The sequence below is a fragment of the Passer montanus genome, unplaced genomic scaffold, assembly GCF_014805655.1.
Source record: "Passer montanus isolate IOZ18808 unplaced genomic scaffold, ASM1480565v1 scaffold15, whole genome shotgun sequence".
In the NCBI taxonomy this organism is placed as follows: domain Eukaryota; kingdom Metazoa; phylum Chordata; class Aves; order Passeriformes; family Passeridae; genus Passer; species Passer montanus.
Window position 1 is genome coordinate 13,707,346 of NW_024362051.1, and position 27,256 is coordinate 13,734,601.

The 27,256-nt window shown below is 49.5% G+C and overlaps 1 protein-coding gene across 1 annotated transcript in view; it reads left to right on the forward strand.

Annotated features, from left to right (window-relative positions):
* Positions 1-27,256, forward strand: part of HTR4 (5-hydroxytryptamine receptor 4) — a 61,429-nt gene that overhangs the window by 14,525 nt on the left and 19,648 nt on the right. The window contains exons 2-7 of the mRNA XM_039701805.1: positions 3,250-3,331; positions 14,174-14,299; positions 15,896-16,096; positions 23,299-23,452; positions 24,261-24,468; positions 25,089-25,464. Coding sequence (XP_039557739.1) covers positions 3,306-3,331; positions 14,174-14,299; positions 15,896-16,096; positions 23,299-23,452; positions 24,261-24,468; positions 25,089-25,464 — 1,091 coding nt within the window. The 5' untranslated portion in view covers positions 3,250-3,305. The remainder of the gene's footprint in view (positions 1-3,249; positions 3,332-14,173; positions 14,300-15,895; positions 16,097-23,298; positions 23,453-24,260; positions 24,469-25,088; positions 25,465-27,256) is intronic.

The following is a 27,256-nucleotide window of genomic DNA, read 5'->3' on the forward strand; positions in this document are numbered from 1 at the left end:
TTCACCAGCATTCCCACATTTATCAGCATTCCCACATTCACCAGTATTCCCACATTTATCAGCATTCCCACATTTATCAGCATTCCCACACTCACCAGCATTCCCACATTCACCAGCATTCCCACATTGATCAGCATTCCCAGTCTGCATGGACGGGAAACAAACCATTTATCTGACACAGAAAGCACAGCTGGTGCCTTTCTGGGGCAGCACTTTCCACACCCTGGTGCTGATGTGAGGAGGAGAAAAGCTGGGAGGTGTTTTTAGGAAAGAAAACGTCGGTTCTGAGGAATTTGGTGACCTGTGAGCAAAGAGGGAGCACGGCAGCCCTGCAGGGATCAGAGTCGGGTGGTGAGACAGGACTCAGCCCTCTCTTCTTGCCCTCAGCCATTAATTGACATCTCTTGCTGTATTTTTGGTCTCCTGAGGGAGCCAGGCTCTCCGCTGGGATGTTTTCCTGGGCTGAGGTTTGAGTGCAGCTGGAGGCTCGGTCTGGACAGCAAAGCTGGCAGGAATTGCTGCAGGTGGAGCTCACGGTGCCCCTGTCCCAGGAATAACCTGCAGGTTTCCAGCTGCCCTCTCTCCCCTCCCACAAACACAGCCTGGCAGGGCAGGGAGCTGCTGCAGATGTCTCTGCTGTGGGACAAAGTCACCCCGAGGAGTTTACTGCTGTAAATCTTTGATCCAGGAGGACACAAGTGCCTGGCCGTGCCCTTTCCTGGGGAGCAGCCCTTGGACTCTGCTGCCTGCTGGGGCTATTTTGGTGCTCAAGGATGAAATTTAAGCTTTGCCATTGACAGAGTAAGCTGATGAGAGGCTGAGGAGGCTCAGAGGGCACGGCTGGGGCTGTGAAGGCCAGGCTGGCACCCAGAAAAAGCTGTTTGACACGAGGAGTGGCTGCCACTGTCACCCCAGTGCCACCTGAGCCTGGCAGCCCTGGGGAACACGAGCCCCTGAACTCAGCCTGTGCTTTGGGTGGGCAAGCCAGAGGCTTTCCTTAGACTTTAAAGAGCTTTTGAAGTGTAAAGACATTTCTTCTGTGCTCGGTGTTTCAAGCTGGACTCCATTTCATTTTTCAGGATGTGTCACGTCGGTTTTAATTTCTCTGTTTAAGCAAAGTGCTCCATTTTCCCCTGGTGGAAAGAGGCTGGATTAAATCAGCGCAGCAATCTGTCCCTGCTGACAGCTGAGGGACTCCTTATCAGCTCTGTCCTTCCTGGGGAGAGAAGGGACAGCACAGACAGCAAGAGGTGCTCTGGGGGGAAATAAATGGCTTTATTTTCCCCCTCTATTTCCTATATGGGGGAAATAAAGCCATTTTTTCTGGGAGTGAACAAGGTGAATCACTTCGATATTTCCTGTTCCTCAAGTGTTGTCATGGGCAGGATGTTCTCCTGGAGGGTTTTGGACTTCTCTGCAGTGATGAGCAAGAAATTGTCTTTGGATTGAGGTGACTCTCACTTCAAAAATAGCAGTTTAATGTGGGCTGGGGAGATCTGGTCCAGGTAACCTCTGCTAACAACTTCTTTTTCTCTGGTAATGATGGAGCAACGAGGAAAATCACCACCCCAAAAGTGAAATTGTAGGGACTCGAGCCACAGCTCTTTTTTTATTCAACCCCAGTTCAGTTTAGCAGCTGTTCACTACAGAAAGTGAGGAGCCCCTGGAAATCATGGATTTAATGGTAAATGCAGTCTTTATTCATGTTAGAGTGGTTCTGCTGGCCTCAATCAGGAATCCACCCTGGATGGGAGCTAAATGGCTCCCTGCACTTCCAAGAACTCCTGCACGAGGTGGGGAGGACAGCAATTTCCAGGGAGTTTCTAAACATCTTCTGCCCTGTGTTACCCCATAAAAAACGTGTGGCTGCCAGAAAACTGCACTGAACTCAGCCCTCATCACTGCTCACCACACTGTGCTCCAGAAAGCTGGCACAGCATCTTTATAAAGAGGGTTTTTTATCTCACAGTTACAAAGAGAAGGACAAAGTCACTCAGTCATCCATTTTGCAGGAGAAATCAGCGTTAATTTTAGGCTGATTTCTCACAGGGTGAAACCACACCAGGTGTTTTGTCCTAGGGAAGAACTCCAGAGCAGGAGCACAGGAGAGTGGATTTTTGGGTTTTTCCTCCAGGTTCAGCTTGGAGGTCAGGTCTCAGGGACACAGAGGTGAATCTCTAGACCTCTTCCCCCTTTTCTCTCCAAAACACAGCAGCAGTTTTGAATCAGCAGATTGCAGAGTGCCCAAAGGATCAGCTGGAGCTTTAAGCTGCAAACATGGGCCAGCCAGAATCTGCCCTTTTTGATAAAAATATCCTTTTGACTCCAGCAAATTTCCCTTGCAAAATGATGTCTAATACACCCATAGACCCTGAATTCCTCCTCGTGGCAAGCCCTGAGCCAGGTCTGCAGAGTGGGGGGCTCATTTGCATTGCAAAGCTGGCATCAGTGTCTGGGAAGGCTGAGGCACTTTTATTCTGATTTTCCTTTGAAGCCAAGTAACCACAGTGGCATTATTTGCATCTGGGCTGGCATGAAGAGGCTGTGGTGGTGCCTTTATCCCTGGCTCCCTGGAGACAGCACAAGGGGTAATCAACAGCCTCAAGTGCTCCGAAACTGAGCCTATTTTTTCCACTGGATTAGCAGCAGCAAATGCACAAGCACATTATTAAGATGGTGCATTCATTTCTTTGGAGTCAGGATGGAATTTTGATAGAGTTAAAAACCCCATTAATATTTACATCACTTAGTGGTGCTGGAAGTAAGTACATTTATTTTAACTCAAGCTGCAAAGCATTTAGATCTTTGTAATTACAGCACTGCTATTAAGTATTCATAAGGCTGCACAATAGAGTGTCACAGGAAACCTGGTTTAATTTAGTGGTAAGTCAATGTTTTAGGTTTGTGTAAAAACAGAAACTAATTTACCAAGCCTTCTTGCTTGTGTTTTCCCACCTGGGCTTTGCAAACTTTCTTCAGCCTGGCTCTATTCAAACTACTTCTTGTGCCTTTGCAAGTTGGGAAGTTGTGGGGAAGTCTTGCAGGTGTGCAGGTAGTTTGGAATGGGGGAGAGCTGGGAAGCTGCTTGATGAAAAAGGAGCTGGAGGTGCTGGTCCAAAGCAGCTGAGCAGGAGCTGGTGTCTGCCCAGGGGCCAAAACACCGAGGGCACCTGGCCTGGATCCTCCAGCGGGGGAAATCTGCATTTATGGAAATCTGGAGCTAATCCCTGTGTTCCTCTCCCCCTGCAGGATGAGGTCTCTCCTATGGACGTTGAACTCCCAGCTGCCTGTGCCTGCTGCCTGTGATGGAAGAGCTTGATGTGAATGTGAGGTAGGAGGGGGACTGGGCTGGGCACTGACCCTAAAATGCACCTGCAGGGGAGCATCTCCTCTCTGCCTGCTGGTAAAACTCCCTGCTCATGCAGCAGGGTTTGGGCTTTCCTGGAGCCTCTCTGAGGCCCTGACATCACCCTGGTGTTTGGAGAAGTGTCAAGCGTGGCCTAGACGAGTCAGGGATTTCTTTTCAGTAGAAAATGTTATGAATTTTGAAAAGGTTGCAGTGTGATGTTGGAGAGACATTCCTGGAAATTTTTGACAGTTCAGTTTGGAACTTGCATTCATCACAGCTCGAGGGAGGTGGCAGACCTCATTTTCTCTAATTCCAGAGTAGAAAAATAAATGACCCACGAGTATTTCCTATTTATATTTTATTGGATTTTTTAATTTCATGCGACTCGGTGATTGTTATTGGTACATCTATTACAGGCAGTAGGTTAATGAGATCCTGTCAAGTGGTTTGCAATGAAAACCTCAGTTTGGTTACAGCAATCCAGAGGGGCCAAGCTCTGCCTGGCTTGGGCTCTTACCAGGGGAAGTCACAATTGTGCTGTGCCTTTGGGACTCTGAAAACCTGCCCAGGCTTTGGGTAAGGCTCCATCATTCCTGCTGAGCATTCCCAGGAATGAAGCAGAGCTTCCGGAGGTCTGACAGCCCCTGTTATGTCATGGGAGCTAAATCCATTCTCTTTTGGTTTTGGTGCACAGGTGACCCTCATCTACACCAGTTCTGCATGGCATTTTTGCTCGGCATTTTTCTGCCTTTTTTTTTCCCTGCCCCTTTTCCCTCTGCTTCTTCTCCTCACCTCCCCCTCTACCTTTTTTTCCTACCCCCTTTTCCCCCGACCTTTTTTTCTGCCCTTTCCCCTCTACTCCCTTTTCCCTATCCATTTTTCCCCCCACCTGATTTTTCCCATCTTTTTTTCTTTAGCCTGCTTTTTCTCCTGCTTTTTTCCCCATCCTTTTTTCCCATCCTTTCCCTCCCTGTCTTTTTGTTCCCCCACCTTTTTTCTCCTTTCTTTCCTTTTTCTTTCCTCTTTACCCATTGCAACGATTTGGGAAATGGTGTTTAACTGAGAATCTGAGCTTTGCTCAAAGCTGGCACCTGATTTTCCTGGGCTGGCTGAAGTTTCCCTTGGAAGATCTCCTTAACGCTGATCGGGGAAGATGTGTGCTAATGTCTTTACAAACAATTCATGAATGGCTTTGAAGTGGCTTTTGCTGCCTCCAGCAGCCTCAAGGGCAAGGTTGTTACAGACCCCGGACGGGTTTGACTCCTGAACTTTAGGGTCGTAGATAAAGGGTCAGCACAAAGCCTGTTGCAGAACAGTGGGGGAAGGAAGAGGGCTACAGGCAGCCAGGAGTCCGGGATAAAAGGAATTTTGAGATTCCCCAGTGGAATATCTCCTTTTATTCTAACCAAGTTGCAGGACTCCTCTGTCTCCTTTATGGACCCTGGCTTTTCCCACACGTGGGAAATATTGATCCCACAGTTGTGTTCCAGGCAGATTTTGGGATATTGTCCTGAGTGCTTCACGCTCAGTAAAGGGTTCTTGCTTCCTCAAGCTTCCTCAAGCTTCCTCAGGCTGTTACAGTCTGGATAAAACTCAGTAAAGGGTTCTTGCTTCCTCAGGCTGTTACAGTCTGGATAAACAGGTGAAGAAAAAAAAATCACCAACACTTTAATGCTGGTAAACAGCTTTTACAAAACCCTTTTAATTCCAGCTGCTGCTGAAGGCAGACTCCCTTGGCTAAGTCAACTTTGCAAAAACAAGGTATTATTTCAGTTTGCCACAGCAGTAATTGCTTTTTATTTTTAAGCCGAGCCCCCAAACCCGCTGAATTTTAGATTGATGTTAATTGCTTCCAAACTTGGCTTTATCAGCTTCAGTTTTCTCACTTTGCTGCTGAAGGTGTTTTTGTGGCTTGGAAAGTGCAGAGCCCTCCAGCAGTTCTGTGTGCAGCTCATTAATCTTATCTTGACTTTGAGGAATGAGCAGCGAGGTGAGGGAGCAAGGAACCACAGCGCTTGGACTGGCTGGGTTTGTTCTGAAGCAAAGGCAAAATCCCATTTTTTAACCCAAAGCCGTGGTACAGAGGCACGGGGAGCACAGGGAATTGTGTGTCTGGGGAGTCCCAAATCCTGGAGTTTGCTGTGCTGGCTCCTTCTCCCTGTGGAGCTCCTGCTGGGTTGGGCTCCTGGGGCTGTGCACAGGCAGGGAAGGTCCTTGATCTCCTCTCCCCATCCAAACCTGGGAGAAACAGGAGCAAGAGTGATGGAGGGAGATTCAGGGACCCAAAGACCCATCCCTGGAGCTCCAGGATGTCCCAGAGGAGCTGGACCGTGCCCTCACCCCCTGCTCAGGACATGCCAGCCACTCCTGAGCTGGGCTGAGGGGTTGCCACCAAGCAGGCACCAAAACGACCCAAAGTGTAGGAAATGGAAGGAGCTGAGCGAAGTGTTTGTGTGCTCTGAGTGCCCTGGCAGTGGGGATTCATGGAAAGCAAACAGCTGAGGTTGCAATAAAATGTTTATTCTTGTGTACACAAGCCCTTTTCAAAACCTCTCCAGCTCCTACACTTGGAGCCATTAAATCATTGTTTATCTCAAGTCCTTTGATCACTCTTGTGTTTAGGTGAGAAATAGCAGGCTATAAAATGTCATTTAACAGGCCACAATCAGCCTGGAGCTCTCTTCCTCCTTCCCTTTCCAAGGGAAGATCAGCTCTAATCCTTCTGTGCTATCAGCAGCATCCAGCCAGAGAGGGATTTGCTCTCGCATTTCTGCAGAGGTAAATGAACTGATTGGGAAGATTTTCTGCCAAACTCTGTCTTCTCCACCTGGTCCCCCGGGCTGGGGAAGGGGCTGGAGCTCCCAGAGGGGCTGAGGGAGCTGGGAGAGCAGCAGCTGAAAGAGGCTGTGGGGTGTGCCAGGTTTATCCTCGCTGTGCCTGGAGTACTGAGGTGGTTGGGTTTGGGAGGAATCCCCACACGAGGAGCACTCAAACACCAGGGCCATTCCTGAGCCTGCAGCCACAGAGCATCCCCCACCTGCCAGCAGCAGCAGGGCAAAGCAGGAGGGCACAGGGAGCAAGGAATGATAAAAAGGCTCACTCTTGCATTTTGTGCTACCAGCCAAGCATTTCCAGTGGCCAACTTGGGGGAAAAGTTCTCTTTCCTAAAGGGTCCCTCCAGCCCAGGCACTGCTCCATGGGGGAGTCATCAGCCTGGCTATTTTTCATATTGTTCAACTCTTTTCTCAGTTTCTAGGGAAACACTTTAAAGCACTATATTTATGGGAACATCTTTCCAAACACCTCCGCCAACACTTAATTAATGGCGTTTTTAAGCCTGGCTCCAGCTCCTGCAGATGAACAGTGAGCTCTGATGGCAGCTGTGCAGCACAGGAGACACAGGCTCTGCACAGAGCTGGCCAGTGCTCAGGGGCAGCTCCTGCCCCACGGGGAGGTCAGCCCATCACTCTGAGAGCCTTCAGCTGCTTTTGTTAGAGCAGTCTGTGCACGTGGGAATTCCCTGGACCAGGAGCTGGGCCACTGAAATGAACTTTTTGATGTCTTGCATGGCATTATTAGCATCAGTGTCTGTGCACAGAGGGACAGTGAGTGCAGATCTGGAGAAGGCTGTGGAAACCATCCTGAAAACTGGGATATCCTGGGGCAGGCTGGGCTCCAGGGCTCGAAATGGGCTGGACCTTGTTGCCAGCTTTTGCCCAGGGCAGCTGCAGTGCTTTCCACAACACCTCTCCTGATTTCCAGGGCTGACCCTCAGCATTAGGCTGGCAAAATTCCACTTCTCCCCATGTTTGCAGTGCCCTCTTTGCCAGGGTGGCTGTTTCCAGGGATCAGGGACCTCTGCAGGTGAGCACCGTCCTGCTGGAAGCCCCTGCCCTGCTTAGCCCCAATTAAACACAATTAACAAACGCTCCCAGAGCTTGCCAGGCTGGAGAAAGGTGCTGCTCCTGCCTCCTGGGTGGCATCAGCCCCACCTGAGCTGAGAGCCTGCCCTCCCCACCCTCCAAGCACCTGGGCCTCCTCTCCTGCTTATTTGGAGTGAGAAATGTGGCGAGGGCTTGGTGGGGAGCATTCAGAACATGCACTTAGCTGGGGATGGAGGAGGAGGTTCAGCTAAAACAAACCAAGGAATTTGAGTGTTCTGCTCTTGAGTCAAGGGCATTCCTTGTCCTTGCCCAGAGAGGACACCTGTCTGGAGCCTCCACACCAGTGAGGGCCATAAAAATGAGCTGTGAACATTTCTGTTTCTGGCTGGCACCACTGGAAATATCTTTAACAAACTTTGTTTTATATAGAAAAGCTCAAAATGAGCTGGGAACTGGGGTTTTTTTGTGTGGCTTGGAGTCACACAGGGGGTCAGGGGGAGGTCTCAAATAAAATGTATTTTAGAAATCAATGTTTTATGCTGGCTGTGCCAAGTCTTCCATTAGCAGAGGTAACTGCGAGGAACTTTTTTGTTCCTCTGGAGGTTTGAAACTGGGAAACTCTCCAGGAAATATCAGAAGTTAGACAGCCAATAGCTGTATTTGTCTTTTGCTGTCCAAGGTGTAAACAGGCAGTGGGGAAAGGGCACAGCCTGGATATTTTAATACCCAGCCTCATCCCAGGACCCTTCCAAGGTTCTTGAATAAATGCCTCTCATCTAACAATATTTCCCTGAGTGCAGATATTGTTTGAAAGGCAGAGCAGGACCTTCATGGTTTCTGTTTTGAACATCTTGCAAGTCCTGGGCTTTGGGCAGAGGCAGGAACAAAGGTTGGAGAAAGAGAAGTCAGAATGAGAATGACTGAGAACTGCCAGAGGGGGTTTTGATCAAGTGGTAACAAATCTCTGGGCATAGGGCAGCGCTTATTTTGGGGGGATTTTTACAGGAAAAGGTAAAAAGAGACAGGACATTAAATGCTTTGAGCCCAGGAGCAGCAGCACAACTCCTGAAGAGCTGTGGGCTCTGTGCACCCCAGTTCTGCACCTGGTCATTGCAGGAGGCAATAATTCTCAATTCTGGGAGAAATCTGGGCACTCAGAGTACGTTTGGTGTGAGCCTAAACCTTTCTTTTCCCCATGGATCTGCACCAGTCCCTCCCTGTTTCTGAACTCCTGAGGTAAAGCTCAACTGGTGCATGTGTGTAATGGGGATGTCTGTGAGGTAAAATTATCCTGTGCAGTAGCCAAATGACAAACATTCCTGTGCAGAAATCACCCTGGGCTCTGCCCTCAGCACTTGGAGAATTGGAAGGGAAATGAGTGACAATTATTGAGAATATTAGACATGAGGTGCTTCACTCCATCAGCTCTCCTGAGCACAGCTCTGTGCTGTTTGTTGGTGACCAAACCTTGTGGGTGACAGGAGAGAGGCAAAACCACCTAGAAAAGAGGGGTTAATCACATTATGATTATGGAATATGCACCAAAAGTCAGGATTAGTGTTGTGCTGCTTTCATCCCCCTCTGTTCCTCAGGAAGCAGCTGTTGGTTTGGCAGAGGCAGTGGGCTTGCTTTGGAGGAGCAGTTCTAATGGGGAACTGATCAAGGCATTTCTGATTCAATTCAACACGTGTTTGATCTTTGGTTTTATTCAGCATTTACAAAGAGAAACGATTGTTGCAACATCAGTGTGTCTAAATCCCTGCCTAAGTGAGAAATTTGTTTTTTTTCCTTGTTGTGGAGTGTTGGGCAGCTGCATTAAAGCACTCTGGCTGTGCACAGAGCCCCAGCTCTCCCAGCAGAGCTGCTCCGTCCCTCTGAGCATCCTGGTGCCTCCTCTGGGCTCTCTGGGCAGCTCCAGCTCCTCCCTGTGCTGCACATCCCAAAGAGTTGTGTTGGTGTGAGAACACGAGGGGAGTGTCCAGCACCCCAAGGGGACAGCTGGAAAAGTCTGCAGATATATATAAATATATGATAAGGAAACAAGATGAATCCAGGGTGCTGCAGAGCCCAGGTGGATGTGCCAGGGTGGGATTTGGTGGCACAAGGGCTCTCCTCTGGAAGTTGTTAGAGGATGCCAAACAAAGTGCTTGCAGCAGCTGCCTCTGCTCCGTGTAAATACTGTGATCTTAATCTCATGCTGATTTCATGAGTTAATTTTAGCTTACATTCCAGGTGACAGTCTAATGGGGTTTGAGGGCTGTGCTCACACGCATCAGCCCTGCAGCAGTATCTGCTCACTCGTGGGTGTGAGTTATGTAATGTGGATCTGCTGCCTGGCACGGAGCAGAGCCAGGGCTCGCTGCTGCCCCGCAGGAGGGGCACACAGGGGGCTCTGCTGGCCCCTCGTGCCCTGCAAGGGGAGCCCCAGGGCTCAGGCAGAGCCCCCCAGGCCTGGCTGTATCTCCTCCCTCATTCCCCAAGGGCACACTCCTGCCTGTTGGCTCAGGCCAGGATAAATCAGCTCGTTGTCCTGGAGGAGTGCTCAGCCCAGATCCAATTTCCACGGGCAAAGGCAGAATTGTGCTGCTGCCAGCTGGGGAGATGCAGGGAGCAGAGCTCAGGGGTGGCTGGGCTGGGCACTGGGAGCTCCCTGTGCCCTGTGAGAGCCTCACCTCCAGTCCTGGGGGCAGGTTGGGCACCACAGAGGGAAAAACATCTCTAAAGCTTGGGAGAGCCTCCCAAGAGGGACACGGGGATGGGAAGGGCATGGAGGGGCCATGGAGGAGCAGCTGAGGGGATGGGAGATAGAGACTGAGATGGGAAAAGGGGGCACTGTTTTAAACTAAAATAAAAGGAGGATTTAGATTAGGTGTTAGGAGGAAATTTTTGACTCATTCTAGTGAAAGGTGGCCCTGCCCGTGGCTGGGGGAGTGAAGCTGGATGCTCTTTGAGATCCCTTCCAAGCCAAACCTTTCTGTGGTTCTGAGATCCGATGAAAATCCAGCAGCAGATCCCTGAGCCCTTCTCCAGGCAGAGCACCTGGTGCCACAGCCACAACACTGAAAGGAGATGTGCAGCCAGATCCAGGGCAGCACCCGAAATTCTGCAGCTCCAGACTCTGCCCTGCGACAGGGACAGCTCCCAGGGGAGGGCAGGGCTGTGCCAGGCAGGGTCAGGCTGGATTTTGGGAAAGGTTCTTCCCCAGAGGGTGCTGGGCACTGCCCAGGCTCCCCGGGGAACGGGACGCTGCTCCAGGGATGCCTGGCTGGGATTTCGGGGTGTGCTGGGCTGGATGATCCTGGGGGTCCCGTCCAGCTCAGGAGATTCCAGATTCAGGCCCGGAGGCTGAGCTGGGACAGGGCTGGAGGTCCCCCCATGTGTGGCAGCCCCAGCAGGTCCCTGTCCCCAAAGTGGGGATGCTCCGGCACGGACTGCGCCAGCCCACACACGGCAATTGCTGCAGCATCCAACCAGCCTGTCTTCTGTGCTTCATCTTGACAGACAACTGGTTTTAATCAGCGTTATCAGCTGCTTAAAACACTTCATTCTCTGGAGCACTGCAGCTTTCAGCCTCCGGGAGAGTCGCGGTGCAGGGCTGCTGATGGTATCAGGAGTTTTGTTTCAAACCAGCACAAAAGGAGAAAACCTCACCCTTCCTTCCCACCCCACTGCCACAATTTATTTGATTTTTTTTTTTTTTTTCCAAAAAACCACACAAATAAGCGAATCATATGACCGGGTTATTTTGATACGTGGAGTGCTGTTAATTCCTGGCTTGTCAATACTTTAATTAATTTCAGTCTGTTTCTAAAACAGAAGTGAAGGACAGAATGGACTGGGACCTGCTGGGAGCTGTCCTGCCATCTGCACGGGCTCAAGCGAAGCAGTGCAGCATTTAAAGGCATTAAAGGAAATTAAATGCTTCTGGATTGATGCTGACTTGTGGTTAATATTTTAGAAAAGGATGTGGTAACAGCTGGAAAGGCAGAGATCAAATCACCACTTCCCTATTGTCGTGTTTCTGTACTGAGCCGCATTATCAGGTTTACTCATAAAGAGCTTATCTTGATTTTTAGGTGCTTAAGACCTAATGATTTTTTTATGCCTAGGAATAATCAGGGAAGCAGGAAAGAGGAGAGGCCAATGACAGCTTATTTGTGGTTATGAAATACTACAGAGGGAAAAGCCCTGGCTGGAAACGTTCAAGCCAAGCCTTTATTCCCCACACCCGAGGGAATGTGAAATCAAGAGAACTCTTTTCGAGGCTCCCACGGTGTGAGTTTGGATCTCAGGGGTTTCCCCTCTGTGTGCAGTGGGATCCAGGGAAGGAGCCTGCTCTGCCCCCATGACTGATCTGTGCTCTTTAACTGCTGCAGAAAATATGCAAAAGCACTTGAGCTCGTTTAGAAAAGTTGGGGTGTTTACAGGAAAGTGAAAATTGAGCTTGAAAGAGTAATTACCCTTCTTTTCACTTTCACATTAATGACTGTGCAGAAGAGCTTTTTAAATATGTCCATATGTGGGTTTTAAGCATTCATTCCCCATCAGTATTTCACCTTTTTCCTTAAGTGATTTCTGTATTCCTGCTAACCAGCAATCATTTTGCCTGAATCTCATTTCCTCATAATAGCAAACCCATCAATCTCTGCTTTATTAAAGAGGGAAGCAAGCTTGGGAGCCAGAGCACTCCGATTTGATAAAAGATGTTATGCAAACCATTGATTTCAATTTACAGCAATATCCACTTCTTCCATTATTAACAACTTGGAATTACTAAGACTGAATAATTAACATGTATTCCTGATGATGGATTATTCCAAAGGCAGCAAGAGCCCCGATGAAATCCTCCTGCAGCCCAGCGAGGCATCTGCCCGTTGGATGTTCCCCAGGGGAGCAGTGGGAAATGGCACGAGGGAAACACTCCCAAAAGTGATTTCAGAGCCAAAGTTCCTCTCCCAAATGTGCCAGGGGGAGTTCCTGCCCTGCTGGGCTCTGCTCGGAGCCTGGTGGTGGCCACTTCTGCCCAGGGATGCCACCACCCTCAGGACAGGGTGGGAAATGTGGATTTAAAACTCTCAAAGGTGGAACCCCCCCAGGCAATGTCTGGAGAGATGTCTGGCTCATTTCTGCACTCCTCTGGTGTTTCCAGAGCTTGTTTGGGTGAGTAAAACTCAACATCTCTGTGTGCCAGGAGTTTCTAATCCCTTTTAGCTTTTCTCCAGATCGGGAGAGCTCAGTGAGATAAAGTGCAAAAAGCCTGGGATGTGGTTTAGTGCATAAAAGGTGGCCCCAGGGTCAGTGAAGGTAACACAGAATAACAGTTCCATTTTTCAATTACCTGAGCAGCCTCACAGCTTTAATCCTGGGTGTCCAACACTGGCTCTGTAGGCTGAGAAGGAATTTCCCTGCTGAATTAGTGTCAAGTGTTGCTTTTAATGCCAGTTTAGTCCAGCCACACTTGATAACAGGAAAAACCCCGTTCTCACCTGTGTGATGTGAAGTCACACAAGCAGGTTTAGGATGCAGTTTATTCAGGATATATCGTTAGAAATAGCTTTAGGGAAAAATAACTCAAAATTTTGTAATAAATCAGGTTTATGAGGAATTTATTGCATGCTGGGTGTTACCTTCTGCTTTGCAAGCTCTGAAAACAAAAAAAAAAGAAAAAGAAAAACCAAACACTTTCTTTGATACAGCAAATTATTTGTAGAAATGAAGATTTAAAATATGGCTGACATTGTGGGGGGGATTTTATGTTATTCTTCCTTTTTCTTTTCTTGCTCTTCGTTAACTGAAAGAAATTATTATCTCAGAGTAGGGGAAAATTAGGCACTTGGAAAAAAAAAATTTCCTTTCCCTAACTCTGGAAAAATTACTAAGTAAAAAGCCAGACAGTTTTGTGTTTTGTAGCACGGAATGAAGAGAGAAAAAGGCAAAACATTATGTAGATTTTGAAACTGAAGATGTAAAAGGCTTGTCTTGAGGAAAGTTTGAACCCATTAGTCCTTGTCACATCACATCAGGAACTGTAGTGACAAAGAGTGATGGGTTCAGAATGGAAAAGGGGAAATTGAGGTTACAGGTAAGAAAAAATCCTCCCCTGTGAGGGTGGGGAAGGGCTGGGGTGGAATTCCCAGAGCAGCTGTGGCTGCCCCATCCCTGCAGCGTCCCTGCACAGGGCTTGGGGCCTCCTGGGATAGCAGAAGGTGTGGAATGAGTTTTAAAGTCCCTTCCAACCCAAACCATTCTGTGATTTTATGATACTAAAACTTTTGGGGAAAAAAAAAAAGGAAAAAAAATGTCCTGGCCATATGTGGCTTATATATGAATTAGTGTGATAAAAATATATTGTAGTTTAGGCTTTCACAAAATATTTAAATAGAGACTGTGTAGTGTTTGCTTTTGCAGGATACTTTTATTTTTGTAACTAACTGACAATAGTGAGAATAACTTAAATAAGTTTGTAGAAATAGCTAAAACTGTCTGTATGATTAGACAATACTGAAAGAACCACACAGATAACATTAAAAGAAAGGCTGTGAAAAAGACTTCTACTACTGAGTTTGCCACTATGAATAATCCCCCATTTGTAGTTGTGAAGAAATGGCACAGACGTTGTGAGGAAATAACATATAAATGGTGAGGAAATGACATACACAACTCCCAAAACACAAATCTGCGTTATTGCATGAGGGGTCAGGAGTCAAACAAAACTAAAGAATTCCCAGAACACGTGAAAGAACTCAAAGGAATATTTGAATATGTATAACCTTCATAAATATGCATCTGATCAGTGCAATGAAAAAATATATAAGGAAAGTTGTTTTAACTCAGTGGTGTGCTCTGGGCAGTTTGCCGAGCACCCCAAGTGTACTGTAATTTTGAAAAATTTTAAGGAGTGAATCTTGTTTCTCCCACTTTTGTCTCTGATTCCCCCCAGTTCGAGTGAGGGCTTCGGCATCGCGGAGAAGATCGTGCTGCTCTCCTTCATCTCCGCCGTCATCCTGATGGCCATCCTGGGCAACCTGCTGGTCATGGTGGCCGTGTGCCGGGACAGGCAGCTCAGGTGAGCCCCCCTGGGACACAGCCCCTCCTCATTCTGCAGGACAAGCTGATCTGTGCTTAGCATTAATCCAGTGATAAATAAAAATCCAGCTGGCTCCATAAACCAGTCAGGGCTGACTGGCAGAAGTTCCAACCTGTGACAACTCTCCTGAAATATGAGCATGTGGCTGGCTCAGAGCCTGGGGCTGTAGGGACCAGAGCAATGGCTGTGTAGCACTGGGAGCTTTTGAATGGCCTGTAAAAGCTGCTCAGGAGCAATCAAACCGGCTGTTCGGCTGATGGAACAACGGGATCTGCCATGGGTTGAGTCCCAGATGCACAAACATTGTGGTGTTGAGATGGCAACCTGCTGGTCATGGTGGCCAACCAAACTGGGCAACCTGCTGGCCATGGTGGCCAACCAGACTGGGCAACCTGCTGGTCGCAAACTGGGCAACCTGCTGGTCGTGGTGGCCAACCAGACTGGGCAAACTGCTGGTTGTGGTGGCCAACTAAACTGGGCAACCTGCTGGTTGTGGTGGCCAACTAAACTGAGCAACCTACTGGTCATGGTGGCCAACCGAACTGGGCAACCTGCTGGTCGTGGTGGCCAACCAGACTGGGCAACCTGCTGGTCATGGTGGCCAACCAAACTGGGCAACCTGCTGGCCATGGTGGCCAACCAAACTGGGCAACCTGCTGGTCATGGTGGCCCTGTGCCTGGACAGGCAGCTCAGGAGAGCCCACCCAGGGGACACAGCCCCTCCTGACGAGCTGAGGGCAGGAGCTGCCCCCAGGGAGGTGCCCCTGCCTTGCAGACCCTCCCTGCCCTCGGCTCATCCCGCAGCACTGGCACCGTTTAAATTCCCATCCTCATCTTTTTAGCATTCTCGGTGTAGAAAACCAGACAAATCAGGGAAAAGCACAGCTAAGCAGCAATTCCCAGGTTGGCCTCTGGCCCTTTTCCTTCTCAGATTTCCCCATGAGCTCATCAGCAGCGCACAGACCAAGGTCTGGTTGTGGTTGTGCAGCACCAGCACAACTTAGCAAATGCTGTCCATGATTTGAGGGGGTCACAGGCACAATTCCTGTCTCAAGGCTGCTGCTAACCCTGGGAATTGTCAGCCCAGCCTCAGGAGCAGAGAGAGAGATTTAACAGCCTCTATTCATGTGCTGCGTGGGATTTTTAATGGATTTAATTCTATTTTATTGTTGTGATTTAAAAAGTACTCTTCAAGTTAAAATTACAGCTTCAGTCTAGATTATTCTCAGTGCTTTCTGGAAGGATTTTCTCCATTTACAAGTTAAAATAAAATCCCCTTCTCCCACCCCAGAGTCTCCAGTGCAAGCTGTGAGGCTGAGCCACCTGCAGAGGCCTGTTAGCATCCATTTGCCTCCTCTGGGTGAGCAGAAAGATCTATTTTGGCCAGGAAAATGGTGGATATTTAGCTTTAAAAACCAGGAGCAAGCCAGGGGTGACCATATAAAGTGAGGAGTGTGTTAGAGAGGAGCTTTTAGTGCAACAGAGCAGATGAAACCCAAATTCAAGCTGGAATCTCTGTCCATGTGGGGAGGCTGCTGCACTGAACCCACCCTGATTTTGTGATCTGCCTTGCAGGAAAATCAAGACCAACTATTTCATCGTTTCCCTGGCCTTTGCTGACCTGCTGGTGTCGGTGCTGGTGATGCCCTTTGGAGCCATGGAGCTGGTTCAGGACAACTGGATCTACGGAGAGATGTTCTGCCTGGTGCGCACCTCCCTGGACGTGCTGCTGACCACGGCGTCCATCCTGCACCTCTGCTGCATCTCCCTGGACAGGTACGAGCTGCACAGGGCACTGCTGGACGGCTCTGCTGAGCTCTGGGCTGCCCTGAGCTGCCAGAGGGCAGAGATGGACCTGCTGGGAATGGCAGAGCAATAAATCCTCCCAGGGGATGATTTCGGAGAGAATCCTGATGAGGGCAGAGAAATTCGGAATGGGATGAGATTTTTGGGGAGGGCCTGGGCTGTTGTGTGCACAGCTCTGTTGGCAGCACTGGCCAGGTGTGGTCCTGTTCCTCCTTTGGGGTAAAGACACCTCGAATGTGTGCAGAGGTGGGAGCTGAGCTGGGGCATTGTGAACAGGGGTTGTTCCAGCACAGAGGTTCCTCTGCTCCTGGGATGAGGGGAACAGCCTCAAACTGCACCAGGGCAGGCTCAGGGTGGGCACAGCAGGAATTTCCCCATGGAAAGAGTGCTCAGGCCTTGGAGCTGCCCAGGGAAGTTTGGATCCCCATCCCTGGAGGTGTCAGCTGGATGTGACAGGTTGGGCATTGGGCACAGGTCTTCTCCAGCCTAAATATCCTGGGAGATCCTAGAAACTTTCCTTTCTTTCAAACTTTTCTTGCCACCTAAAAGTAAAGCCCAAAGTCTCAATAATTTATGGTGAGCAATTCTGTTTGACTGCTGTCTGCAGATTTTTGGGTAAATGGCAGAACTTCCATATGAGTTTTTCACAAGATAAACATTCAGTAGAAAACATTTTGGCTATTCTGATAATATTTCAGAGGGGTTTTTTTGGTGTTTTTTTGAGTTCTGTGTGGAGATTTCAATCCTGTAAAAACCCTGTTACTTAGTATTGCTAACAGGGCCAAAATAACCATAATTATTCTTGTTATTGTGACAGCTGATATTTAAATATGTGGCATTTCAGTACCTTGAGAGTCTGAGCGCAGCCAGACTTCAAAAAAAAAGTTGCTTAACTTCTGTATTGATGGGCAGCAGTGCTGTGGGGAGGGAGGCAGGGCAGCAGCACAGGCAGTTTTGTATCCAGAGAGAAGCTGACATCCAACAGCCACAGCTCCTGTCCTTATCTGCAAGTTTAGATGGCTGGAACACAAATGGGAAGCTCGTTATCTTCAAATTGACAAATTGCCGCTCTGAGCCAATTACCAGGAAAGCAGATGTTGGGCACCGTGCTCTGGACACGACCTTGCTCTCTGAAATGCTGGAGTTTGATTCTCCAGGCTCTTAATTAAATAGAGAGGGTTGTGGAGAGAAGGGAAAATGGGATTTCAGCCCCAGATCTGCAGCAGGGGATGAGGAACCTCCTGAGTGAGGGCACAGAAAGGAGGTTCCCCTTTCCCTGCCCTCCTGGAGACCCCCATGTGCAGAGCTCCTGCCCCATCTGTCCCCAGCGTCCTGGGACAGCCTGGGCTTGGAGGTGATGCTTCAGGGACACCCCTCCACCTGAGCCCTTGGCATTAACTTGAATTTCTCTGACATTTTTTAGTTGGTTTGGGCTTGGTTTTTTTCCACAGCGAGGACTGATTGAGAGCAGTGTGAAGGGGCCAGAACAGATGAGGAGAAGGTGGTGGATGACCCCAAAAGGGCAGAGCAGGAGGATGAATGAGAGGTTTTTGTGGAGGGAGGGATGACTCAGCCCAGCATCGATCCTCCCTGGGCTGCAAGGGCAGCACTGCTTCCTTCCCAGGACTTAATTCAATTTTTCCAGCTGTTTGCTCTTGTGTTCATTCAGAATTTATGGGAGTGTGCTGCTTCTAGCTGGTAGTTTTTCTGTGATCTATTTCCTGCCTTCTGTTTTATTTCAGGGCATGCAGGTGTGAGTTTTAAGGGGTTTTTTAAGAAAACTGGGTGGTTAATCTGATCCTAGAGACTCAGTTTGAAAGTCATTCCCTTCAAGATATTCACAAAGTGTTGCTTGAAAAGACTTTTATCTGATAAAGTCTTGTAGCTGTTTCCACTGCTGCCTCTGGAAAAGAAGGAAACAAGCTCTGAGGCTTGAATTCTCAAAGGCATTGGAGAAAATCTGGAGAAATCACCACATAATAATCTGATTTTACTGCTCAGACACAGGGAGAAAAGTACTGCAGCCAGCCTCTGCCAGTCTCAGCTGGAAAAGGGATTTTTCCAAGGTAGCAAAGGTATCTCAGGGCTCACTGAATCCAAAGTTTGCTGCCACTGCCTGAAGCTTCTTCATAATCTCTTTGATATTCTAATATATTAGAGAGATTTAGCCTTGAAATATTTATTTATTGCATGTTTTATGCATACATGTCCATTCTTTGTGCCAGTGCAATAAAAAATAATTGCACTGCAGATAAACAGACCCAGAAGCTCTGATGGAGTCTCCAAATACAGCGGACCTGTCAGGAGAGGCAATTTTCTCCTCCAATATTTGCAGTCCAATTTGCAATGCAATTACTTCCCAAAGTCTTTGGGGGCTGGGGAAAACAGCAGAGAAGCAAACAGGTCCCAGATGTCTGCGGGTTTGGGTTTGGATGCACATCTGGCACCTCTTTGTGCAGCTGGAGCATCCTCTCCCTGCCCCTGCCCCGTCCTGGCTGTCCCAGCTCCCCCCAGGGCTGTGTCCCTGTGGCTGCTCTGTTTGCTGGAGTGTTTCAGACACCTGCACACCACAAAGCAGCCCTGAGCGTGTCCTTTGATCCCAAAGTGATCCTGCACTCGGGCACAGCCCAAAATCCCTGCTAAGGCCGGGCTAAAGCACGGCAGATGCACCCGGAGAGTGGCAGCTGCTCCTCGTGCTGTTTGCAAACATTAATTAACGTTAATGGCCAGCAAATTAGCTGAGCCCCGTGGGAGAGGTGATGCTGTAAAGCCTCCCGAGCCCTGTGGTGACATCCTGTGACAGCAGCCCTGCCCCTGTGCCAGGGCACGGAGCGTGGGGGACGCGGGTGGGCACTGCCCTGCTCCCAGTGCTCCAGCCCAGCATTCCTGCTCGGTCCCTTCCCATGGGTCACAGACGGGCACGGGCACTGCCTGGTGCCCAGAGGATGCCCAGGCTGTGGCTGGGAGCACAGGGTGTTTGCCCAGGCTGGAGGGAGCTGCTGTGCCCAGCAGTGGGACATCCCCGGCTGCCCAGGGCCATGGGGAGGTGTTAGTGGGGAGAGTGATTAAACTTTGCCTAGCTGGCAGTAATTAATGGCTACAGTCTGATTAAATGCCCCAAACTCCAGGTGGACAGCTCAGGCAGGGACAGCTGGGCTGTCCCCACGGCTCAGAGAGGTGACACAGCTGTGGGGCTGTCCCTGCCAGGCAGGACCCCAGCCCAGGCACAGCAGAACGCAGCTCTGGCAGCACTGAGGAAAATCCCAGAGCAGATGGCCACGGCACGGGCTGAGGCACGCTCTGCCCTTTGCTCACCTTTGCAAACCCTCCAGAAATATTTCATTTATTTTGCCACCCTTGCTGCCAATATCCCTCCACACCCCTCAGCCTCACGGGCACCATCAGGAGCCCCCTCTCTCTCCATTTGGCAACATATATTTGTTTGTGTTGCCTGCTAAATTTATCCAGCTCCAATTAACTGTTCTCTTTAGCATTTTTCTCAGTGTAATTATCTCAACACCAGCAGGCCGTTGTTTTTCTAATAAGAATTTAATTTTGTTAGATATAATCATTTTAGGACATTTTCTTTTTCTGGACCAACGATGCAGAACTTTGTTTTCTTTGGCACAATGAGAGCCCAAAGCTTATTTGCTCAGTGGGAAAAAGGAAAATAGAAAGGGCTGTTCTTTCCAAAAAAATGTTAAAATCTGGTTATACAGAGGCCAGAACCTGTTTTCACTGAAATATCAGCAACAGCAGTGTTGGATTAATTTCCCAAAGGCGCAAATAAATTGAAATTGTGGCTTCTTAGGTTCATCACTTGGTCAGGGCTCAGCTGGAGGCTCTGTCCCAGTCTGGATTCCCCGAGGGACAAGGACAAGGGCAGTGACCTCCCACTGACACTTGCACCCTGACTTTGGGAGAGAGCCAGCAGCACCCACAGTTTTCCCATCCTTTTGCCTTCTTTTATCCAGTTTTCCCATCTTTTTGTCTTTTTTTTTCCCAATTTTCCCATCCTTTTTATGCTTTTTCCAGTTTTCCCATCCTTTTGTCTTCTTTTCCCCCACTTTTTCTATCTTTTGGCTTCTTTTTTCCTCGATGATTTAAAGGGGGTGAAATATTACTCAGTGTGAGTGCTCAGTGAGTGTTCTGTGGCTCATCCTGGCCCCAGGATGATCCAACATATGCTCTGTACATCATTTTCCATATGCACATGACACCAAATGCTTTGAAGTGTGGGCCACCCCCAGAGGCAGGCTGTTAATAAGGCTGGGGGTGGATTTGTCTGTCTGTGAGAGCTGAAGAGCTCCTTGCAGGGTGGTGCCTGCAGGCTCCCGGCTCCAAACTGCACTGCAAACCAGGAGATGCTTGAATTTCTCTCCAGGGGCAGGGAATGGTGTCCTGCAGCTCAGTAATTCCATTTCTGCCGTGCCCAGGAGGGTGGAAGGAGCAGTGCTGTGGTCAGAGCCTCAGCGGGGCTGAGGCAGGAGCTGAGCACTCCAGGGCAGTTTTGCACAGCCAGGGGATTGAGGAGTGTTTGGATAAATCAAAAATTCCCTGCCAAGGCCCACAGCCCATTGTGCTGCTGGCAGGGAGATCCAGGAGCTGCAGAACTGTGGAACTGCTTCCCAGCTGGGACCTCCCAGTGCCTGCGGGAAGATGGAAAAAGAATGCCAGGACAAGGGAATGGCTTCCCGTTGCCAGAGGGCAGGGATAGATGGGATTTGGGAGGGAATTTCTCCCTGGGAGGGTGGGCAGGCCCTGGCACAGGTGCCCCTGCATCCCTGGCAGTGCCCAAGGCCAGCTGGATGGGGCTGGGAGCAAACTGGGACAGTGAAAGGTGTCCCTGCCATGGCAGGGGTGGAATTAAATGATCTTCAAGGTCCCTTCCCAAGTCCCTTCCTGTAGTTCAGAGGATTCCACACCTTCCCTGTGATTCTGTGATTTCTGCAGCGGCCAAAGAGCCATAAGGCCAGAGAAATGATGGATTTCTTCTTTTCAGCCACCTGTGAAATGTTAGCACTCGATTCATTCCTGTGGCAAATGTCTGATAAGGAGAAGGAGAAGCATTATAATAACCTTTGCTTTGTTGGAAGAGCTGCGGCTCTGGGAAGGGATTCCTGTGTTTCCCCTTCAGTGGAGAATGTCATTGCAGAGGAGAGGAGGTTTCACACCAGCTGCTCTGCTGTAGGGAACAGGGAAGTGAACATTTGCGAGGAACTTGTCTGATAATAGAGAGAATTAATATTTAATTGGGCCTGGACATGGCATTAATCATGTGTATGTATTGCATTTTATGTTCATCCATCAGGCTGCCACAGCAGCACGTGACAGAATTCCTTGGGAGCCCAGGAAAACAGCTCTGCCTTGGGATGGAGCAGGAGTACAGAGCCTGTCTTTATTCCAGCCTCTGACTAAAACTATTGACAATCTCACAGATATAATTACTTTTCTCCCAGTGAATAAATAGCTGCTTAAATACATACATCAAACCTGCAGCTCCTGCCCCAGCTGTGACTCCCAGGCCTTCTGGTGGCACCCACAGCTTGTCTGATGTCTGATTGCTGGGATGGAAACCCTGAGGAGTGGCTGCTGCGCTCCTCTGCCCCCCTGCCCGCCACACAGCTGTCACCCACACCCTGCTCAGGGCACTTTGTCACCCAGAGCAGTGACAGGAGGAGCCCAGCTGGGCTGCCTGAGCACGGGGGAAGTTCTGGTAGCAGCGAAAGTGAAATAAAATAAAATCTTCTGACATGAAAGTGGAGGAAAATTGCTGCTGAATCACTGGGAGGGAAGAAATATGAGAGCTGAAGGTGTCATTTTTACAGGCATAATTTTTACTCTAATGGCCTTTAATAGCAGGAACAATTCAGTGTAATTCTTTCAGCTGCAGCAGGGAGAGGAGCAGAGAAATGTGATCACTCAGACTGCTGGCAAGAATTGTTTTCCTGCTGCACTTAATTATCAGTGTACAGTGGCTTTCTCTTCCTGTTTGCTTATCCAACTTGTCAAAGGCTAGCTGCTGTCTTGGCTGGTTTCATCCTCTCATTTATTGGATTTCTTCTTTTGCCCTTTCTGCAAAGAAATGGAGTCTCTCGTGCCTTGGCTTTGATGCCTTTGATGTCCAGCACTTCCAGTGGGTGACTTTGAGATAAGAAACAATGAAATAGTTTAAATTTATTTTTTAATACAGATCCTTTGTGTTGAGAGTCAGAGGAGCAGCTCTGAAGCTCCCTCTGTCCCAATAAACCTCCCCAAAATTGCTGCTGGAATTCCAAGGTCATTTCATGGACAGGGATCAGCCCCAGGGGAGCTGGAGCTCCACCAGAGGAACATTTCACCCACAGCTCTAAAAGAGCAGCTCCTGGCAAATCCCATTTTTTGGAAGTGCAGCTTTCCAGAGGAACAGGCTGATTTTTCATGCACGCAGGAAACCAGAGGAGAACAGAGGAATTATCAAATTGCAGGAGTTGAATGCCTGTTTCAGCGTTTTTCCCCTGTGACATTTTGAATCTTGTTTCAAAGAGACTTTTAAGAAATGTTTTCTTTTGACACTTTGATATTATTTCAAGCCTCTGTGTGGAATATATCATCTGATTTTATCAAAATACAGCAATTTGGTTGACTCCACATGACTTTAAAAAAAAAAAAAGCCTTAGGAAAAAATGGAAATTCTTATATTTTTGTGCCTGTTTAGGACAAAGCTCTTGGTCCCACTCAAATCTTGATGAAATAAATGCACAACTCAAAGAGCAGCTCTTTAATACACACATGTGTGCTTGCTAATTTAATTCTTCTAACTCATGGTTCTGCTGCCCTTATAAAATTTTTTACAGAATCCAAAAATCTAAAGAGCAAAAAATATTTTATTGGGAATCTGAGACTGATTGTCAGTGAAAGTCTGCAATTAGATATTTGCTGATCTGGTCTTCTCAGAAATAAAGAATCATTTTAGAGCCCACAAAGAATACATAAACACTTGTGAATAGAAAAAGTCTGAACAGGTACACACAAAAACACCTTCTAACCAATGAACTGAGCACCAGGAAAACTGCCAGCCAACTGGGGTTGAACACAAAGTCTGTGAACACTACAGAAAAATGAGTTATGGAATAAAGAACTGGCTTTTCTGCATGAAGAATCTGCCTTCTGACCCCGTTTTTGCCCTGCAGGTACTATGCCATCTGCTGCCAGCCCCTGGTGTACAGGAACAAGATGACCCCGCTGCGCATCACGCTGATGCTGGGGGGCTGCTGGGTGATCCCGACCTTCATCTCCTTCCTCCCCATCATGCAGGGCTGGAACAGCATTGGCATCATTGATCTGGTGAGCAGCCAAGCAGGGACACCAATCCAGTGTGCTGGATTGTCTCTAAAAAGCCATTTTCAGGGAAAGGGGAAAAGAATGAGAAATTTCTTGTTGGCAGTGCAGAGGGGCTGCTGAGTTTCTGGAGGGGTCTTCAAGGGGGGTTGAGGTGGCTCTGTCCTGGAAGGACTGACACAGGGACAGGGGTGGCCTGGGAGGGGAATTCAGCCACATTCACTCCCAGTTCAGTGAGGAGTCCTTGGAAAAGAGGCCAAGCCCAGTTGGCCCCTGACAACAGCTCAGGAGTCCTTGGTCCCCTCAGCCTTTGCAGCTCTCACTAAAATAAAAGGCAGGATTATTCTCTTGGTAGGAAAAGCAAGAGCTTGTAGTGCCAGGACAAGGGAGTGGCACACTGCAGAGGGCAGGGTTAGATGGGATATTAGGAAAAAATCCTTCCCTGGAGGTGGTGAGGCCCTGGCACAGGCTGCCCATGGAGGTTGTGGATGTGTCCAAGGATGGCTGGATGCAGCTTGGAGCAGCCTGGTCTAGTGGAAGGTGTCCCTGCCCATGACAGGGGGTAACACAGGAGGATTTTTAAGGTCCCTCCATGTTGGAGTCCTGGACACTGAGAATTTTAGACTTTCTGTGCTGATAGACTCTGACAGTCAAGAAAGAACGACATTTGGCCTGAGGCTGTAGACAAAGCTTCCTAAACTGATTGACAGCACTGAGGTTCTGAACGTGTAGCTGACACCTCCCAAACCAACCCTGTTCTCTGATCCCTACTTCTTCCCTCCTTCCTTGCCTCACCCTCCCCTCCGCACCCCAGATCCAGCAAAGACAATTCAACAAGGCCTCCAACTCCACCTACTGCATCTTCATGGTGAACAAGCCCTACGCCATCACCTGCTCCGTGGTGGCCTTCTACATCCCCTTCCTGCTGATGGTGCTGGCCTACCACCGCATCTACGTGACGGCGCGGGCGCACGCGCGGCAGATCCGCCTGCTGCAGCGCGCGGGGAACCTGGCCGAGCCCCGCCAGGGCCCCCAGGAGCCACGGCCGGGCCCTCAGGAGCCACAACATGGCTCCCAGGAACCACGGCTGGGCCCCCAGGAACCACGGCCGGGCCCTCAGGAGCCACGGCCGGGTCCCCAGGAACCACGGCAGGGCCCTCAGGAACCGCGGCATGGCTCCCAGGAACCGCGGCATGGCCCTCAGGAACCACGGTATGGCTCCCAGGAACCACGGCCGGGCCCTCAAGAGCCACGGCTGGGCCCTCAGGAACCACGGCATGGCTCCCAGGAACCACGGCATGGCCCTCAGGAACCGCGGCATGGCCCTCAGGAACCGCGGCCGGGCCTCCAGGAGCTACAACCTGGCCCTAAGGAGCCATGGCAGCACCCCCAGGAGCCACGGCACGGCAAGGCCCTCAGGAACCATGGCCGGGCCCTCAGGAACCGTGGCCGGGCCCCCAGGAGCTACAACCTGGCCCTAAGGAGCCATGGCAGCACCCCCAGGAGCCACGGCCTGGCCCCCAGGAGCCACGGCAGGGTCATCAGGATCCATGGCACAGCCCCCAGGAGCCACGGCCTGGCCCCCAGGAGCCACGGCAGGGTCATCAGGATCCATGGCACGGCCCCCAGGATCCACGGCCAGGCCCTCAGGAGCCACGGCAGCACGCCCCCGACCAGCACAGCAGCCACCGCATGAAAACCGAGACCAAAGCTGCCAAGACCCTGTGCATCATCATGGGCTGCTTCTGCCTCTGCTGGGCCCCCTTCTTCGTCACCAACATCGTGGATCCCTTCATTAACTACACGGTGCCCGGCAAGCTGTGGACGGCCTTCCTGTGGCTGGGCTACATCAACTCGGGCTTGAACCCTTTCCTCTACGCCTTCCTCAACAAGGCTTTCAGACGTGCCTTCCTCATCATCCTCTGCTGCGGCGACGAGCGCTACCGAAGGCCTTCCATCCTGGGCCAGACCGTGCCCTGCTCCACCACCACCATCAACGGCTCCACGCACGTGCTGAGGTGAGTCTGCCCTTGTTGGCGTTGTTGTGAGGGTCCCAGGATGGGGGAAGAGATGATTCTGACTCCATGTTTCTTAGAAGGCTGATATATTATATTAGATTATTTTATATTATATTATATTACTAAAAAAATAGAGAAAAGGCTACATCAGAAGGCTAGACAAGAATGAGTAATAAAAACCTGTGACTATTATTTTATATTATATTACTAAAAAAATACAGAAAAGGCTACATCAGAAGGCTAGACAAGAATGAGTAATAAAAACCTGTGACTGCCCAGAGAGTCCGACACAGGACTGGTCATTAAGTAAAAACAATTCACATGGAACAAATCAAAGATGTTTCTGCCACATTCCAAAGCAGCAAAACTCAGCGAGAAGCAATCAGATAATATTGCTTTTCTTTTCTTCTGAAGCTTCTCATCTTCCCAGGAGAAGAAATCCTGGCGAGGGGATTTTTCATAAATATCATGGTAACATGCCCTGATGCCTTCCGAGGCTGCCTAGAAGGCCACCCAGGCTACAGTGTTAAAGGAATAAAGCAGGATTTATTGAAAGCCCTTCCCAGGACACACCCTGGACAGTGCAGGAGCCCGGCCGTGGCTGCACCCCACAGGGACTCCTGGCCACGAGTTCTCACTCTTTGATCAGCTCTGCTCCATTCCCACACTGGGTTCAGTGTCCCATTCCAGCCCCAGGTGCTGCAGTCCCACCCTCCCAGGCTGCTCTCCTCCATCCCCTGTGGTTGGCACTTTTTGGGCTGCAGCTGCAGCGGTGTCCTTGGTTCTGGGCTGGAAAAGGATTGTTCTGTGTGCCTGAGCTGTGAGGAGAGCTGCTGGCACTGGGTGTGGAGTGCAGAGTTCTGTACCAGGGCAGTGCAGAGCTGGGAAATACCACAGCTCAAACTGAAGGCATCAGCCCAGGCTGCCCAGAGCCTGCAGCCACCAGCAAGAGGAGTTTGTACAGGACTGCTTTCATTTTGCAATGTCTTGGTGGAAGGCGCAGCAATTATTTATTAGAATTATCCCTGCAATTTATTAGAAAGGAATGGGGCAAAAGCAATCCTGAGGTGCTCAGACAGCCTGGGTTTGTAGGGAGCAGGTGTGAGCAGTTCCTGCAGAGGTGTGCCCAGGAAAGAGCTGGGAGAATGCAGAAGTTGTGTGTGAATTTTGGCATCGTTTGGTCTGAAGGGAACAGCTTGATCCTGTGGATGCTGCCTGCTGCATCTCCTTTAGGAAAGGGACCAAAAGTTTCTGCAAATGGGGAGGTTGTGCCAGTGGGATTTTACAGCTGCTCTTTGTCCCCTGGCAGGGAGAGCAGTGGCAAGAGGGACAGGCCTTGTGCTGAACAAGTGACAAAAGTTAGCACAATAATGAACTGTAAATAGATGGGGATTTCTGGGTGTTCAGGGCTCTGTGCAACACCAGCCTGAAAAGAGCCTAAATCATCTGAAAAATGCTGTGCTCCCCTTGAAACATTGTTTGCATTTCTTCTGTCACGAGTAGATATTTATTCAACACAAACCAACAAACTCCTGCCTCCATGAATTATTGAACTCTTGTACAGCACAAGTGGATGGGGAGCCAGGTCAGCATTGCTGGAATTCCTGGATAAAACAAGCCGTGAAATTTTGCCACAGCAAAGAAGATGACTTTGGGTGAAATGTGTTTGAGCAGTGATCAGGACAAACTCTGGAACACCTGGGGCAGGGAGGTCACTGCTGTGTTCCCATTTCCTCTCAGAAGTGCTCAGAGCACTGCATTGCTCTCTTCAGGGAAAGCTCAAGTGAGAGGT